Source organism: Montipora foliosa, chromosome 3, assembly GCF_036669935.1.
Source record: "Montipora foliosa isolate CH-2021 chromosome 3, ASM3666993v2, whole genome shotgun sequence".
Lineage (NCBI taxonomy): Eukaryota > Metazoa > Cnidaria > Anthozoa > Scleractinia > Acroporidae > Montipora > Montipora foliosa.
Window position 1 is genome coordinate 62,966,341 of NC_090871.1, and position 15,000 is coordinate 62,981,340.

General features: G+C 41.4%; 3 protein-coding genes across 3 annotated transcripts in view; 2 read left to right on the plus strand and 1 right to left on the minus strand.

The window, feature by feature from the left end:
- The window catches only part of LOC137997908 (cleavage stimulation factor subunit 1-like), a 31,164-nt gene extending 25,091 nt beyond the window's left edge, over positions 1–6,073 (plus strand). The window contains exons 15-16 of the mRNA XM_068844232.1: positions 1,492–1,572; positions 5,348–6,073. Of these exons, the coding sequence (XP_068700333.1) occupies positions 1,492–1,572; positions 5,348–5,454 (188 nt within the window). The 3' untranslated portion in view covers positions 5,455–6,073. The remainder of the gene's footprint in view (positions 1–1,491; positions 1,573–5,347) is intronic.
- A 2,294-nt stretch (positions 6,074–8,367) lies between these two features.
- LOC137996206 (histone H2B-like) lies at positions 8,368–8,808 on the plus strand. Its single transcript, XM_068841627.1, has one exon. It carries the CDS (start codon positions 8,368–8,370, stop codon positions 8,806–8,808), a length of 441 nt encoding a protein of 146 aa, XP_068697728.1.
- A 3,497-nt stretch (positions 8,809–12,305) lies between these two features.
- The window catches only part of LOC137997909 (high affinity cGMP-specific 3',5'-cyclic phosphodiesterase 9A-like), a 38,421-nt gene continuing 35,726 nt past the window's right edge, over positions 12,306–15,000 (minus strand). The window contains exon 18 of the mRNA XM_068844233.1: positions 12,306–15,000. This exon is cut by the window's right edge and continues 619 nt beyond it. The gene's annotated coding sequence lies outside the window, so the exon portion shown is untranslated.

Sequence of the window (15,000 nt, forward strand, 5' to 3'; positions counted from 1 at the left end):
GATTTGATCACTGTTAAGATTTAATTCAGATCGAGATTGCATTGCATGTCCAAAATAGTGCAACTAAATTGCAGCAACTTGTCTGCGACAAATCGTGCTTATATCTCCCTGCATTGTTGCCCGTTCAAATGACGGGTACACTCGTCACTCAAAGCACAGCATGAATCAAACAAAAACGATTTCCGATTACATCGTTTAATTTCTTTTGTTAACGTTGCTACTTTACTTTTTGAAATGAATGTTGGAAAGATCGTCACTGTTAGTTGAGAAACTAAAGCTTACTTAATTTGCAACGGCTTAAGGCGCAACGAAACTCAAATATTTTTCGTTCCGAATGTAAATCTCCCCATCCAAAGCAAACATATGTCACCATTGTTACCCAGAATTTCGCTTTTTCTGTGCCGTGCAAGCCACGCAAACTTGGCAGAACGGGCAGTAATAGACCAATTTCGATATATTATTATCCAGTCCGAAACAAAAGGCACCATCTCGAGGCTCTGGGGAATAAACTCATACAAATCCTTATATTTATTCCCTAGAGCCTCGAGATGATGCCTTTTGTTTCGGACTGAATTTTAATATATCGAAATTGGTCTATTTGGAGCCACGACCGCGATGTGAGAGGCATGTTTTCAAAGACTGAAATTTTGCATTGCAAAACAGTTTGTGACGTAAAATCAAGATTAGACCCATGCCTTTCACATCACGGTCGTGGGTCCAAATTACTGCTAGTTTTGATAACTTTGCGCGTCTTGCCCGGCAGATAAAAAGCGATGGTTGGAATGGTAAAACATGTTTTGGTGGGGAGATTAATATTGTAGATAAAAAATATTTGATTCTAGGTGCACTTTAAGTTGCCCAACTAACTGCGATAATGTTTCCAACTTTCACTTCATTCTATTCCGCAGTTCAAATATATTAAACTTCGTATAGAGCGGTTTTCAAATACGTGTCGTAAAACCAAAACCAAGTTAATTACTTTGGCCAATCAAAAAGGACGGAGACAATCCAGTAAACCAATCAAAACTCGAAGTAATTACATGCAGCCGACACAAAGCGCGGAAAAATGTGCACGCGCGAGCCACGATTGGTTTTGGTTTTGGTTTCACTTCTGGGCCCGGTTGTTCAAAAGCCGATTAACGCTAATCCCAGATTATAAATTAACCAAGGAGTGTATTTTTCTACCCCCAAATGCTGTTCAACGCTGATATTAGGCAAAACTTTACATTAGGAGAAGTCAATCTTGAAAAACAAGAATAAGCAAAAGAAACTTTCACCTAAAAGTTGAAAACATGAAACAAAAGTTTACGCTAATCCTGGATTAAGTTAATCGGCTTTCGAACAACCGGGCCCTGATTGGTTGAAAAAATGGCGCGAGAACTTTGAACCAATCACTGAGTGAAGTAATCATAAACCAAAGCAATTCGCTAATTACTTTCGACACTCAATTGAAAACCGCTCTATTAAAAAAAACACTTTACGTTTTAATAGTGATTGTCGCTGATGAATCAAACAATAGTATAGCATGCTGGGACACTCGAACAACGGAAAAGCTGAAGACTCTTGGTTCAGGTGACTTCACAATTTGTTTTTTTAATGGTTAATCAGGAGATTAAGGCCTGGCCAAACGCTCGCAACATTTCCAACGCAACATCTTGCAACATTGTTGGGCACAACATGTTGCATACGTTTGGCCACTCTGTTGCGGTATTTTGCAGCATGTTGGATGATGTTGGGTCAAATTTGAAAACGGTCTAATTTTTCGTGCAACATTTTGGATGTTGCATGGTGTTGTACTCGTTTGGCCACGTTCACGCAACATGTTTGCACCAGAGCATGCGCGCTAGGTCCACTTGTTGAGCGCTAGGGGCCTGGGGCACATAAACATCGACGCGTTGCGTTAAAAATGTTGCATGCGTTTGGCCAGCCCGTTCAACACATGTCGCAACATCATGCAACAATGTTGTAAGATGTTGCGTTAAAATGTTGCGAGCGTTTGGCTAGGCCTTTACACGAGGCGGACTACACGCGCAACACGCGCGCGATAAAACGAGGCGCAGACAATCGAATTACCAAGTCAAAACTTTATCAAAATTCATTTTTCCGGAAACTGTTGATGAGGTTGCTGGTGTAACGATCATATGTCAGTTGCCTGGCAACGGGCTAACGGACAACTGCATGGTTAGAAGTCCGACTTCAAGGCAGGAGCCGCACTGTAACACCGCCGGCTAGATGCCGTACCCACCGAGCTGCAAGAGCTCTTGGTGGGAAACAACAATAGTTTTGCACGCCCTGCACGTGCATTTTTCACTTTTGTCCATTTCTTTGCTGTCGCCTGCAAAACAACAACGTGAAATGGCAAAATTTGAGGTTTTATGAAAAAACGTCATCACGTGAGGATAAATTTTCATTTTTCCCCTAAATTAAGAGCCGTTCAAACCAGTGTCATTTTTGAGGAACTACCACATCCTTGTCACATTAAAAAGGTTGAAATAGTCGCGAACTGGTTACAATAACGTGAATTTATATTTTGAGATGACGTTCTCGTTGCCGTCGCCGTTGCTTAAGCGCCCTAAGGGAGTTTAAGAAACCAAGACGGCTACGGCGACGAAAACGTCACTTCAAAATTTAAGTTTGAGCTGTTCTAAGTATTTCATGATTATTCCATCTTGTTTATATTATTAAAGTGCACCTAACCCCCCAAATTTTAGTTGGAGTAAATGATTTACCGTATTTTTTATAGTACATTGGTGAAAAAATTATTAGATTTGCTCAAATCTAGTATCTTTTATGGCCCCTCAAAGTTTGAAAAATCGCACCTAAATGGCAGCCATCTTGGTTGAAGTCCGAGTAACGGGAGGATTGGGGCTAGTAGTTGCTATGACGTAGAAAGGAGAACGAGTGTGTTGACGTAGTTCACATAGTTCGCATATGGTCCACTGTTGTAGTCCAGAAAATGCCAAAGAGATGTATTGCTGCTGGTTGCAGCAACGTGAGAAATTTAAAACAAGGTATTTCTCTTCATAAGTTGCCATTCTACAACGACGATCGTACAGAAGCCAAGAAAAGAAGGAAGAAATGGGTCGATTTTGTTCGACTGAAGCGAGCGAAATGGCAACCATCGCAATCTTCAGTGCTATGTTCCGAACATTTAAAGCGTGAAGATTTTGTTCGTTCAGCTGATCTGGGCGATGAACAAAACGTCTACATTTCCAAGAGATGGCTTAGGACGGACGACTTTAGAGTGTGTGTTTTTCATTCAGTGCTGTTAAAAAAAGAAGAATTCCAAAAGCTAACAGAATAAAGCTGTGAAAATAGTAAACAACACCGGGAAACACTCTCACGCGGTTCTCCTTTCTACGTCACAGCTCGACTCGCCCCAGGTCGCGGACTTGAACAAAATGTTTCTCAACTTCTACTAGACGTAGAAAATCGAGAATTCACCCAAATCGAAAAATTCTTTCACCAATTAACTTCAAACAGTATGGAGATTTATTCAAGCTACAATTATATTTTGGGGTTAGGTGCACTTTAAGTATGAACGAAGTGTCCTAAAACTGGATAGGTACGGACGGATTTGAAGTAAAGAGTGAGACTGAAAGAATCACCGTAGTTTGTCCACGTTGTCGTCAAAACCTTAAATTTGGTGATTTTACGTAGTAGTTTTGACGAGTACGGGAGAGAAATGTTCAAAAATGCGTGCCGCACGTGCAGCACGATCTTTTTGGTTCTTTTAACCAATAATATTACTGCTTTTTGGCGTTGTCGTTGCCGTAGCCGTCTTCGTTTCTTAAACTCCCTCTAGTCTTGTGGAGTACGGCAAAGAAATGCGTGAAAATGCGTGCTGCACGTGCAGCACGAGTATTTTTGCTGTTTTGAACTAGTGATGTTCTTGCTTTGTGGCGATGTCGTTGCCGTAGCCGTCGTCTTTGCTTTAGGGAGTTTAAGCATTTCTTTGCATTTCTTTGCCGTACTCCACAAAACAACAACGTGAAATCACCAGATTTTAGGTTTTGACGACAACGTGAGCATATAACAATGAAAAAGTCATTTTCAGTTTTGACTTTAAAACTGTTCATATCACTCCAGTTACAGGATAGTTCGCCCATATTGTACAGTGTGAACAAGACGGAATAATCGCGAAATACTTATATTATTATATTTTGGACTGCAGCTTTCGTTGCCGTAGCCGTCGTCTTTGCTTAAACTCCCTTTTAACTCCCTAATAGGGAGTTAAAGAAGCGACGACGACTACGACTACGACTACGACTACGCCACAAAACAATAATATTATTGGTTAAAAGATTATGAATAATCGTGCTGCACGTGCAGCACGGATTTTAGCAAGTAAGTTAGCGGTCCTCCGCATAACGACGACGTGAAATCACCAAATTTGAGGTTTTGACGACAACGTAAGCATGCAACAGAGAATCTTTTATTCTCTATTTCCACTCTGAAGCTCCTCGTACCAGTTTATTTTTAGAATACTTCACCCTTATTGTAGGACCTAAGAGACTGAAAAATCGTAAAAGACATAATTATGATAGAGCCAAGGTATCTGTGGATGTGACGTTATCATCGACCGTCGCCGTCGTAGATCTTAAACTCCCTAATAACTCGTTTTTAAGGTAATCCCTTAAGATTGTTCTACTATCACCTTTTTTGGAAACGTGGCATGAACATTAAAAAAATGCAATAAAAAATTGGGGTCACTGTGCTTGTTTAAGCGTCAGCAGGCTCTTAAAATGGGGTATTTTTACTGGTTGCGCGTTAAAAATTTAAATCACCTTCATACAGAATTATGTCTTGGTTACTTGAAAGATACAAAATTTTATTTTGAAAAATAAAGCTTCTTTTATTCACATAAGCAGCATTGCTTCATTTACGCCGTTTTTGATTGCGTGGTTGTAGGAATAGTGCACTTTTTGGGACAGTTCCGTGGTTTGCTTGAAGTCCTCGCCTTAGCCAAAATACACCCAGTACGGAACTGTTTTCCACAAAAATTCATGTTCTAGTATCAAACTTTTTTTCTTCTTCAAATAGGTTCTTTATTCGATTGTTCTTAGCAAATACCTGAAAAAAAATCGGGGGTCACCGTTTGAGAGAAAAGGAGCATTTATTTTGCTATAGGGCTTAGTCTGAGGGAAATCTCGTACGTTTTGTACACGCGCGTGCTCATGTGCAAGCGCTAATGACGCGAAAATCGTGCGCAGTAGGGATGCGCAATGCAATACTAAGGAATTATTCGTCTGTTATTCAAATTATTGGTCAAGATGACTCGAAAGCGATCTCGAGTCAGATGAAAGTGGTCTGTTGTAACGTTACTTTTTTTTCACCTCCCCTTTAGGTCACAACAATCACATTCGATGCCTCACACACTCCTCCACCGGCGCAGCTTTTGTTTCTTGCAGTGATGATTTCAGGGCACGCTTTTGGTACTGTGAGGGGGTGTAGCAAGTCAGTTGCTCTGCCGAAACTTGGAGATGCTAACAAATCTGCTGTCGTTGATGTCTCCAGGAACGTGTTTAATGTGGCTCCCTTACCCTGAACAAAGTTGAATATTACGTCGGAACACCTGTTCTCTGTTTGGTGTCATGTAAATTCTCGTGTTGTTAAGGTGTTCTGCAAATCTTCGGAAAAAGACCAGCTCCTCAGGAAAGCACTGTCCAGTCATCAGACGTAAAATGTTGCATGTATGTCCGTCCGTTTATCAGTCGGGTGTTCGCGCGACTAGGGGTCTCAATTTTTCGTTTCCTTTTGGGACAATTTCCTCTCGTCTTTTGACTCTTCTTGAGTATCTTCTGTGCCCTTCGTACGCTTTCTCGTTTAGTTAAACTCACTGTTTTCAATACTTCGAGATACTCTAAAATTTCATCTTATTCCCAACTTGTTTGAGGCAATCAAATTCAGTTTATTACTTGTAGTAAAATCATGGATATAGTTTGACAGTGTTTGTTGCGTTGTGGATCGCTTTCATTTTTAATATCGCAGAACTTGTGCTGTATGTGCAAGCTACGATTGTGTAATTTTTTTTGTAGACGTTTACAAGAAAATAAAGTGAAAACCATCAGAAGTTTACTTTATAGATGGGGATGAAATATTTGATCCAATACCGAGATAAATGCGGCTCTTTCCGCAAAGGGAGGAAAGATGTTTTGTTTGGCGCACCACAGGCATCCCAGACGTACAGAAACGAGGTTTCTACGCTTTGACGTTTTTTTTTCCGAAAATCTACAACTTAGTGTGAATAGAGCTTTTTAAATTAAAGTAGTTCGTTTAAAAAGGGAAGGTCTCTATCATCCACATTAAAACATCTCAAAACGCCGATGAGACCACACTTACTCGCATTTGAAAACTTTTAGTTGATACTTGCGCAATATAAATGAATAAAGTTAAAGTTACCCCAAGCTCAGTGTGAAGGAAAGCCAACAAAAATATAAGGATTTGTATGAGAATCCCGATAAAAGATAATTTTGCGAAACATTTGTCAATTAAAAAGCATAGCCTTATTGCCATTGTGGGTCGCTTCCTTCCTGTGTGGTTTTCTCCCAGATTCGACGCGAATTAAGCCATTTATCAGGTCGTCGGTTGTCAACGGTTATAGGCTGAACACTTAATTTCAAGGACCCCATCAAATTTAGTCAAATATGCCTGGTTAAAATGTTCCCACGGTTAAAGTTCCACCGTAGAATTCAAGGGCAAAGGTTTTTCTTTCACCTCAATCCGCTAGCCGCGCAATTGAAGCCCTGCCAGCGACGTCAGGCTTCTGTTAGTGTCCCAAACGAATCGATAAAAAGACAACACCACACGGCGACCGTTGAGTTTCCGCTTGGTTACGACTTTTTGCTTGTGGCTTGGTTACGAGTCTTTGTTTGAGACTGAGTCATGACTCTGTTAATATTTTCTTCAAACTTTTATTGAATCATTTGCTTTAAATTCTGCATATTGGAAGAAATTAAAGCCACAGTATTGTTCATCTGTATTTCTTCCATAAATAACAATCGATGCTCAGATCTCAATGAACAACGGCCCCTGCTGGCAGAGGATGGTTTGCCTGTGGGAGAACTTAAGAGATTGGTTGAAAACGAGTCGTGCGCGTGTATGCGTGAGTGTTTGCGCGTGCGTGGGGGTTTTCAAATTTCTTTTCCATACTCCACTTTTCTCTACTGCCATTTGCAAAGTTCGACGCAAAGTGGTATTTATACTTCGAGACAATTATCAGCGTTTCGTCCTGACAAGGTAAACGTTTTGGTGCGTTTTTGATAACCCACAACGCTGCTGAAACGGCCGAGGGATTTGAAAACGGTTTCAAAAAGCAACATTTTAAAAAAGCTTATGTTTTCGTGTGGGCGGAGACTTCAGAAGACGATGAGAGAATTTCAAAATCCGTTTTCATAGTTATTTGGCAATTGATACCTGAGAACTCTACGAAAATCCCAAAGTGTATTTTAAAAAAAATATATTTTACTTCGTTTTCGCCGAGATGGCCCAAGATTTCGACTTTACTGCATGGAGAAACTATCGTTTTACCAGTAAAACGTTTTCCGTCAATGCCGAACGTATTAGGGGATTACCCAGGCCAAAAGGACATTTGGCCGCTTTTCATCCTCGATGGACATACAAAAGGAGTCATCGTAGTAGAAGACGAGCAAATTAAGCCGAAAGCCTTTGAGACACATCCCTTCCAAAAATGTAAATCTCTTAGATGATGTTTTAGTTATAAGAAATCTGTTTGCCTCTGCTTGCCTAAGAAAGCAGTTTGCCTCTCCCGTCGTGGTTTCTGGTTAGATGCCCTCCGTAGATGCTACTAAATTCAGGGTGCTTTCCATTAATTAAGCCAAAATTTCCGGAAATTTCGGGCTGAAGTCAAATGGAACGGTCCGTTTCGGTTTGGTCCGACAGGAATACATGTATATGGGACCACCTCTGGAGGTGGTTCTCTTTGACCGGTCGGTCCGGTCCGACCGAAACGTACCGTGCCATTTACAGAAGTTCTTGTTTCCTGGGGCATTTCATTGTGATGTCACCGAAATTTCGGTCGAAACGGAAATGGAACGCTTCGGTCCGGTTGGAAATTTACTTTTGATGAAAAATGTCGTTCCATTTTTTCTTGATTAGTTCCACTGGTCTCGGACGTGATGGTCAGGCATAATGGGAAACACCCTCAGTTCCCTCAGTGTAGGTTGAGGATTTTCTTAAATTGACAAGGATCGAAATTCACCAATCGCAAGTCTAGTTTTGACCTTGACCGCGCGTGAAAACACCAATCATAGTCTAGTAATTTGGATCCTCGGTAATTTGATGCGGCTGGGTTACACAGTATAAATATCACGGCTTGGTGCTTTGTGTTCGTGGGGTTGATAAGAAATGGCGCGAAGTCGAAGCGTGAAACCGAAGGTGTCAAAGGTTACTAAAACTGAAACCAAAGTAGCAGCGGGGACGGCTAGCTCTGTGGCCGGCAAGAGAAATCGAACGTCGAAGAGGAATTACACTTCTTACTCACATTTTCTCCTCAAAGTACTGAAAGAAGTCCATCCTGACGCTACGATTTCCCGTAAAGCTATGGATATCATGAACTCCTTCGTCAACGACATCTTCGAACGTGTTGCCCGTGAAGCTTCTCGCTTAGCCAAGTACAGCAAACTGTCAACTATTGGTTCGCGCGAGATTTTTACTGCCGTTAGACTGCTTCTACCCGATGAGCTGGCCAAGCACGCAATCAGCGAAGGAACGAAAGCTGTTACCAGGTACTCAAGCAGCAAGAGAAGTGAGTCTCCCACCAGTCGAGTCAAAAGACCGAACAACTGAACTCCGAACACAGAGAGCTTCGTTTATTGCATTTCAAGGTGTTGAATTTCTGCATGATTTCTGTCTTTTTCAAACTGAAAAGTGAATATTTCATGACGTTAGGATTGTTATTCGTGTCACTCGATCACGGATGAAGTGAATGTGTATTTTCAATTTTACTGATATGCTGGCCAAAACGTACCGCGACTTAATGTTCTTGAATGAAATAAATGTATGTATTTGAATTGCGGGTTCCAATAGTCAAAAGAGTCAAGTGATCCTCGCACCTGAATTTTCAGGTGTTTACAAGATAGGGAGTTTACGAAAGCGCGGGCGTTTTTGAAACGTGGACGGAAACCGGAACGGAACATTTAGCGTGGCAGGACAGTGGTATCTTCCCAGGTTTTTATACTAATCATCTCTAATGGAGAAAAGATACTTAGCAATGTAAATTATGTAATGTGGTTGCGTGAAGACAAGTTAAAACTGCTCACTTCCGGTTTTGTTCCACATCTCAAAAATGCACATGCTTACCTCTTGACTGTCAATTACCTGGTACTTACCTAGTGACTGAATTCTGATTAGTGTGGGAAAAAAAAGTATGAGGCATGCACGCATTAAGACCATCATCTGAGGAGGGCAGTGGTGGAAGAATGTTATTTTCTAAGGTCCTAGAGAAATTCGCTCGTTTGCAAACACGGTGAAATTTTCGCATCGCATGGAAAAATTGTGTATACCTAAGTTAGTTCCTCTTGCGTGGGGAGTTGAAATTGACGTTGTTTGGCGATTTCAGGTCTTCAAGTTATTTTTGCAATTTTCACCAGTTCTCAGGCCTGTGCGGTATATCCTGTCGGAGTTATTTGTGGAAGCGTTTCACCCAACTTTATAGAGTTACGCCGCCATGGCGCCGCCATGTTGGTGCACCGGCGGCCAGAAATCCACACTGAAGAACATCCGGAATTAACTTAGCGATGAAAACGATCACTTTTCGCTCATGAGATAAAGTGCCGGTGTATGAACACACCTAATGTACTTGAATCGCTCAGACCGCCGAGTACCTTTGTGTCGTTATGGTGTCACGCAAGGTGACAATTCGGAAATTCAAAATGCTGCATTTTCGAGATGAACGACGTCATGGAACTGGAAACTTGAAAAAAGATTTATTTATAGTTGATCTTCAACCTCCGATTGATAAAAATTCAAAACACCTTGCGGTTTTGACTTTAGAATTTGATGACGTCACTGTAAAAACCCGGCCATCTTTACAATTTACTTCACGTAAAACGTTTCCGGCGAAGATTTCTCACACACCTTCTAACGAATTGTGCTTAGAGTGTGCATATGCACAGTTACTAGGGCAAATACTGAAATCTTCGTAGAGATTAGTGACTTACCCACCGGATAAAGTAATCCAACCATTGAGCTGCTGGGATCTGGTCTTTGCTATTCCAGAGGAGGCCTTCCTCTCAATCATTTTATGTTTGCTATCTTTTTTTGAGTTGCACGGTGTCAGATTTCCCCCACGACTTCACGGCTGACAGGAAGAAACCTCTTTTCACAAAGTACAGATAGATAGTTTATTGCACTTGAAACCTTACAGCCAAAAGGCTGAATTTGCTTACGTTTACAGTAAATTAAAAATAGACGCCACGACTCCAAAACAGCACTGACGAAAACGCTAATACAACCCTCTTATTTGCAACTTTCCTCTGAGGACTGTGATGCTCTCCCTGGTTACTTGCGTTCTCGTTGAACGATCCTTCGTCGTTTTTCTATGATTTCGTGGGTTATCTTTACCTTCAGCACGTAGTCACTGCTGTTTTGGTCTCCTTCATGTGCCTTACAGGCTGGTTTTAAATAGCGTCGTAGTCGTAAACAGAATCGCAGTGCAGAGTCGGAAGCAGAAGCAGACGAACAAACCAATCACAATCCTCGATTCTAAGCATTGTGATTGGTTGGTTCTTCCGCTTCTGCTTCCGACTCCGACAATCTAGTTTTCACTGGATCATAAGCGACGGAGTCATAAGCGGAGTCGAAAGAAAATGGGAACGTTCTGATTCTTCCGACTCCGATTCCGTCGAGCTTATGACTCCGCTTGACTTCTTTTTGTGCGTGTTTATGGATGGACCTTCGTCTCGGTCCAGTCTCCCTCGCAGCCGTTTTTAGTATCGTCACGCAACGCTCCTCCTCTGTGGCCTCAGTCTTGTGTGTCTTGGAAGATCGTTTAGTGACCCGGCCTAAGACTTACGATTGGTCACCATTGAATCGCGTGTCGCTAAGCGATCTTCCAACGGTTTCGGTTAAGCGTTTTTTGAATAAAGCCTCATCGCATGGCTCTCGAAGCAAATATTTGCAGGGTTTGGCGGCCCTTAATTCCTTCTCAGTGTAGTACAAGCGGCTCGAATGAAGAAGACGAATGGGTATCGGAGGTATCGTCCGTGATCTACGTGGAATTTCGAGGCGATGGAAGCCTTGGGAGCGAATTTATGGGCCTTTTCCTTTTCGGTGATTCCGTTCGGCGGCTTCGTCTCGGTCCCCAACCTTGAGAAAGAATATTTAGAGGCAAAAGAAGATGAAGCACAAACCCCCTAAATCGCTTTTAATCGACCCAGGGACCGTACCAAACACACACAAGACTGAAGCAAGGAAAGCTATTTTTATTTCTCATATCTTTTGAATTTTGAGAAAAACCGTTTTGCGTTGATTTCAGTTTAAAGTGTCACCAACTGACTAGCTCCAGCGCTAGAACGACTAGACAAATAAAGTTCCTTTCCTTTCCCCATCCAAATCCTTATATTTCTACTCTTGCATAATATAGTGACTTGACTCTAATGGAACACGTCATCACTTTGCACGTTAATTTGCAAAACGTGAAGACAGATATCTCTGAAACTAATGAAAATGCGAAACACCATTCTTCCCCACTTAAAGGGGAACTGTCACGAGAAGCGCATGCGCTAGCGTCTTGTGAAAACTTGAAAAGTGTTAGGTTAACTTTTTTCAAATTGAATCGACAAATTCAAAATGGTGTCCACTGGAGAGGGCCATGGTGGACAAAGGAGAAACTCCGGCAAACATACGTGACTCACGCGTGAATCCATGATGGCGGCTAGAATTTTCCATGGGCTCGAGAGCAAACAAACTCGAGCATGCGCAGCTCATGACAGTGTGCCCCTTAAAACTTCATTAATTGTTTTTTCACATAACGTCATGACGGCCATATTGGAGGAGTGAAACAAAGGAACAGCTGCCATGTTAGACTTTCGAAAAGTCCTTCGTCTCATGTTGACTTCGTCGCTCGCTCATCCGCTTCGAATCCGAAAAATCACGCTTCGCTCGCCAAAACATTTTCTCCTGGGATTGTCGTGAGGTCGACTTGTGGCAAATCTACGGCCATGTTTGAGGAGTGAAATATTCTTTTGGAAATTGAACTCTATTTTTATTAAAATCATTCCTTTTGTTTTAGTATGCAAATACGGCTGCTGGTCACAAGAGTGAAAACATACAATTAAAAAAGCGTGAGAGCGGAGGAAAGGTTTTTTATTCTTCCTCGGTGTCGGTGGAGAGGGTTTAGTTGGGCACAGACCGTTTCACCAGATGAAAACATGAAAATGACACTGAACAACTCTTTATCCTTAACTCTTTACTATGTTCATAAAAAGCAATTTTTCTTCTCTACAGTAATAAACCACAAAAGCAATAAATAGATACATTTTACAAACGTCCGTCTTCATGTACTCTCATTGTATTCACACCAACTAAAATAGAAATGTAATGCTAGTACCGTGACACTGTCGTCTGTCAAGCTGTGGACACATTATTTTAAGAGTCCATAGATTAAAGCAAGAACGATGAAAATAAGGGCTAATTGACGTTGGAGTTACCAATTTTTAAGTATTTTCTGGCTAGTATCGTTTAGGAGTGTTCTTTTCTTGTCCGTTGGCCAAGTTCCAAACGGAGTAATTAGAACGGGTTCAGGCACCCCTCCAATTATCGCTTGAAGCAAATATTCCGGGTTTTTTTTTACCTAAATGGATCGCGCCCTCAATTGCTGCCAAAAGGTGAAGACTATTTTCGGCTATGTGCTAAACTTAGTAGCCCGAGTCATTTTCTTAAGAGCCCAGAATTAATTAATTCCAGTTGGGATCAAATTTACAAGAAAGTCAGGATGAATCAAGTTAAGGCGCCCGTTCGGGTTACTAGTTCAGAAATTTCGTCGCCCGTGCTCGCAAGTTGGGAGTTTAAGAAACCACGGCGCCTACGGGGACGAAAACGTCACTTCAAAATATACGTTTGAGCTATTCTAAGTATTTTGGGTTTATTCAATCTTGTTTATATTATAAAATATGTGCGAAGTGTCCTACAACTGGATTGGTACGAACGGATTTGAAGTAAAGAGCAAGACTGAAAGATTCACGGTAGTTTGTCCACGATGTCGTCAAAACCTCGAATTTGGTCATTTCACGTAGTAGTTTTGACGAGTACAGGAGAGAAATGTTAAAAAATGCGTGCCGCACGTGCAGCATGATCTTTTTGGTTCTTTAACCAATAATATTACTGCTTTTTGTTGTTTCTTAAACTCCCTAATAAGGCGCCCGAGGCAACCAGCCGACCGTTAGGCAGCAGCCTTGGGCCCATATTGGTGTATCAAGTCAATACTAAGGAAGTCGACCGTTTCCATGGAAACGTTTCCCTTTGTTTCGATGACTCTATTACTGGTTCAATTAAAGACAAAATCCGGGAAGTTTTCCCCCCATATAAAAATTGATAGCACCTTTCAAACTTAGCACAAACTGGAAATCATCCGAAAGTTCTTGATGGACGAATTATTGTGATTGTTCGTCTGGAATGGTGATTGGTCTCTTTGCACGTATTTCTAGTTATTTCTACACAGACGGAACTTCAGAAGAACCTCCGTCTTTTACTTAAGTTCGTCCCGAAGGAATGATCCGTCCCTGGCATCAATGGAGGCAAGGTGTCCTCAAATTCTTGAGTCTTCGGTGTCGTTTCTCGATGGAATAACCCACAGCGTGGAATATTGCAGGTAACTGCTGCAAATATTTAGCTGTGTTTATCCAGCGTGGCAAGCGATCTCGTTTGAGCGAAGTGTTCCGGAAAAATGAGCTCTGGAGATCCCCCAACCACTTCCCCCTACAATGCGAGAAAAATCCCCAGAGCAGTAAAAGGTTATTAAAATACTTGATACAAATTCGATCAAATAAATAAGTTCGATGCCTCTATTTCCTACAGTCATCAAGGCGCAATAGCCTTAACTTATCTCCAACATTGGAAACAAATGAAAATTGATTCGCGCCAGTTTAGGCCCTTGATTCTCGAGAACTGGGCACCACCTCGTGTTTTTCATAGCAATTGCGAACTAAACTTTGAACTTCTGTATTACGATAGATTTTTGAGGAATGTCGTATCGTTACAAATTCTCCTTACATCCTGTCTAGTTATTCAACATAAAACTACGAAACTACCATGCTTGTGGATGCTTCTTTACACCCCGCGACTATACTAGATTGTGTTTTGTGTACTAGCATTCGCTCTGCAGCGTCAAAAGGAAGACCTTTCGAGGAATTAATTAATGATTATTTTACACTTCTCTTCAAAACAAGTAAAAAGGGTAGTCTTCTCAGTCTAGGTGGCTGAAACCGGTTTCTACACTTTCAAGAGACCTTGTTATTAGAAGGATTGACACTACAACACTTTATCACGTAACACCAATGTTATGGTACCAAGTGAAACAATGACTATTGCTGAACAAGATGTAGTCCTTTTTGTGACGTAACAAGTTACCATGGCAACAGGAAAGCCCTACAAAAACAGCCTATATTTTGGCTTTAGTTGCTCATACCTGAAAAACGAACTTGGTGACCCCACTTTCTTATTGCACAGATGTGATTAGCAGGCCAAGATGAAACTCTCTCAAAAGTTAAAGAAACTTCCGAGGAGCGGATTCAGAGCTCCTTAAATTTTCAGTTATTTAAGGTGGCTCTCAATCCGCTCTACAGATTTTCTTTAAACTTTGCAGAAAGTTTCATTCTGGCATACTGAAATAAGAAAATGAGGATCACAGAGTTCGTTTTACAGATATGAGCAGCTAAAGCCAAAATATGGGGTGTTTTTGCAAGGCTTTCCTGTTGCCACGGCAACTTTTTATGTCACAAAAATGACCGAATCTTTTTCAGCAAAAATTGGTGTTTGATA

Coding starts and splice junctions, on each gene's coding strand:
- LOC137996206 (XM_068841627.1), top strand. CDS start 8,368: ATGGCGCGAAGTCGAAGCGTGAAACCGAAGGTGTCAAAGGTTACTAAA.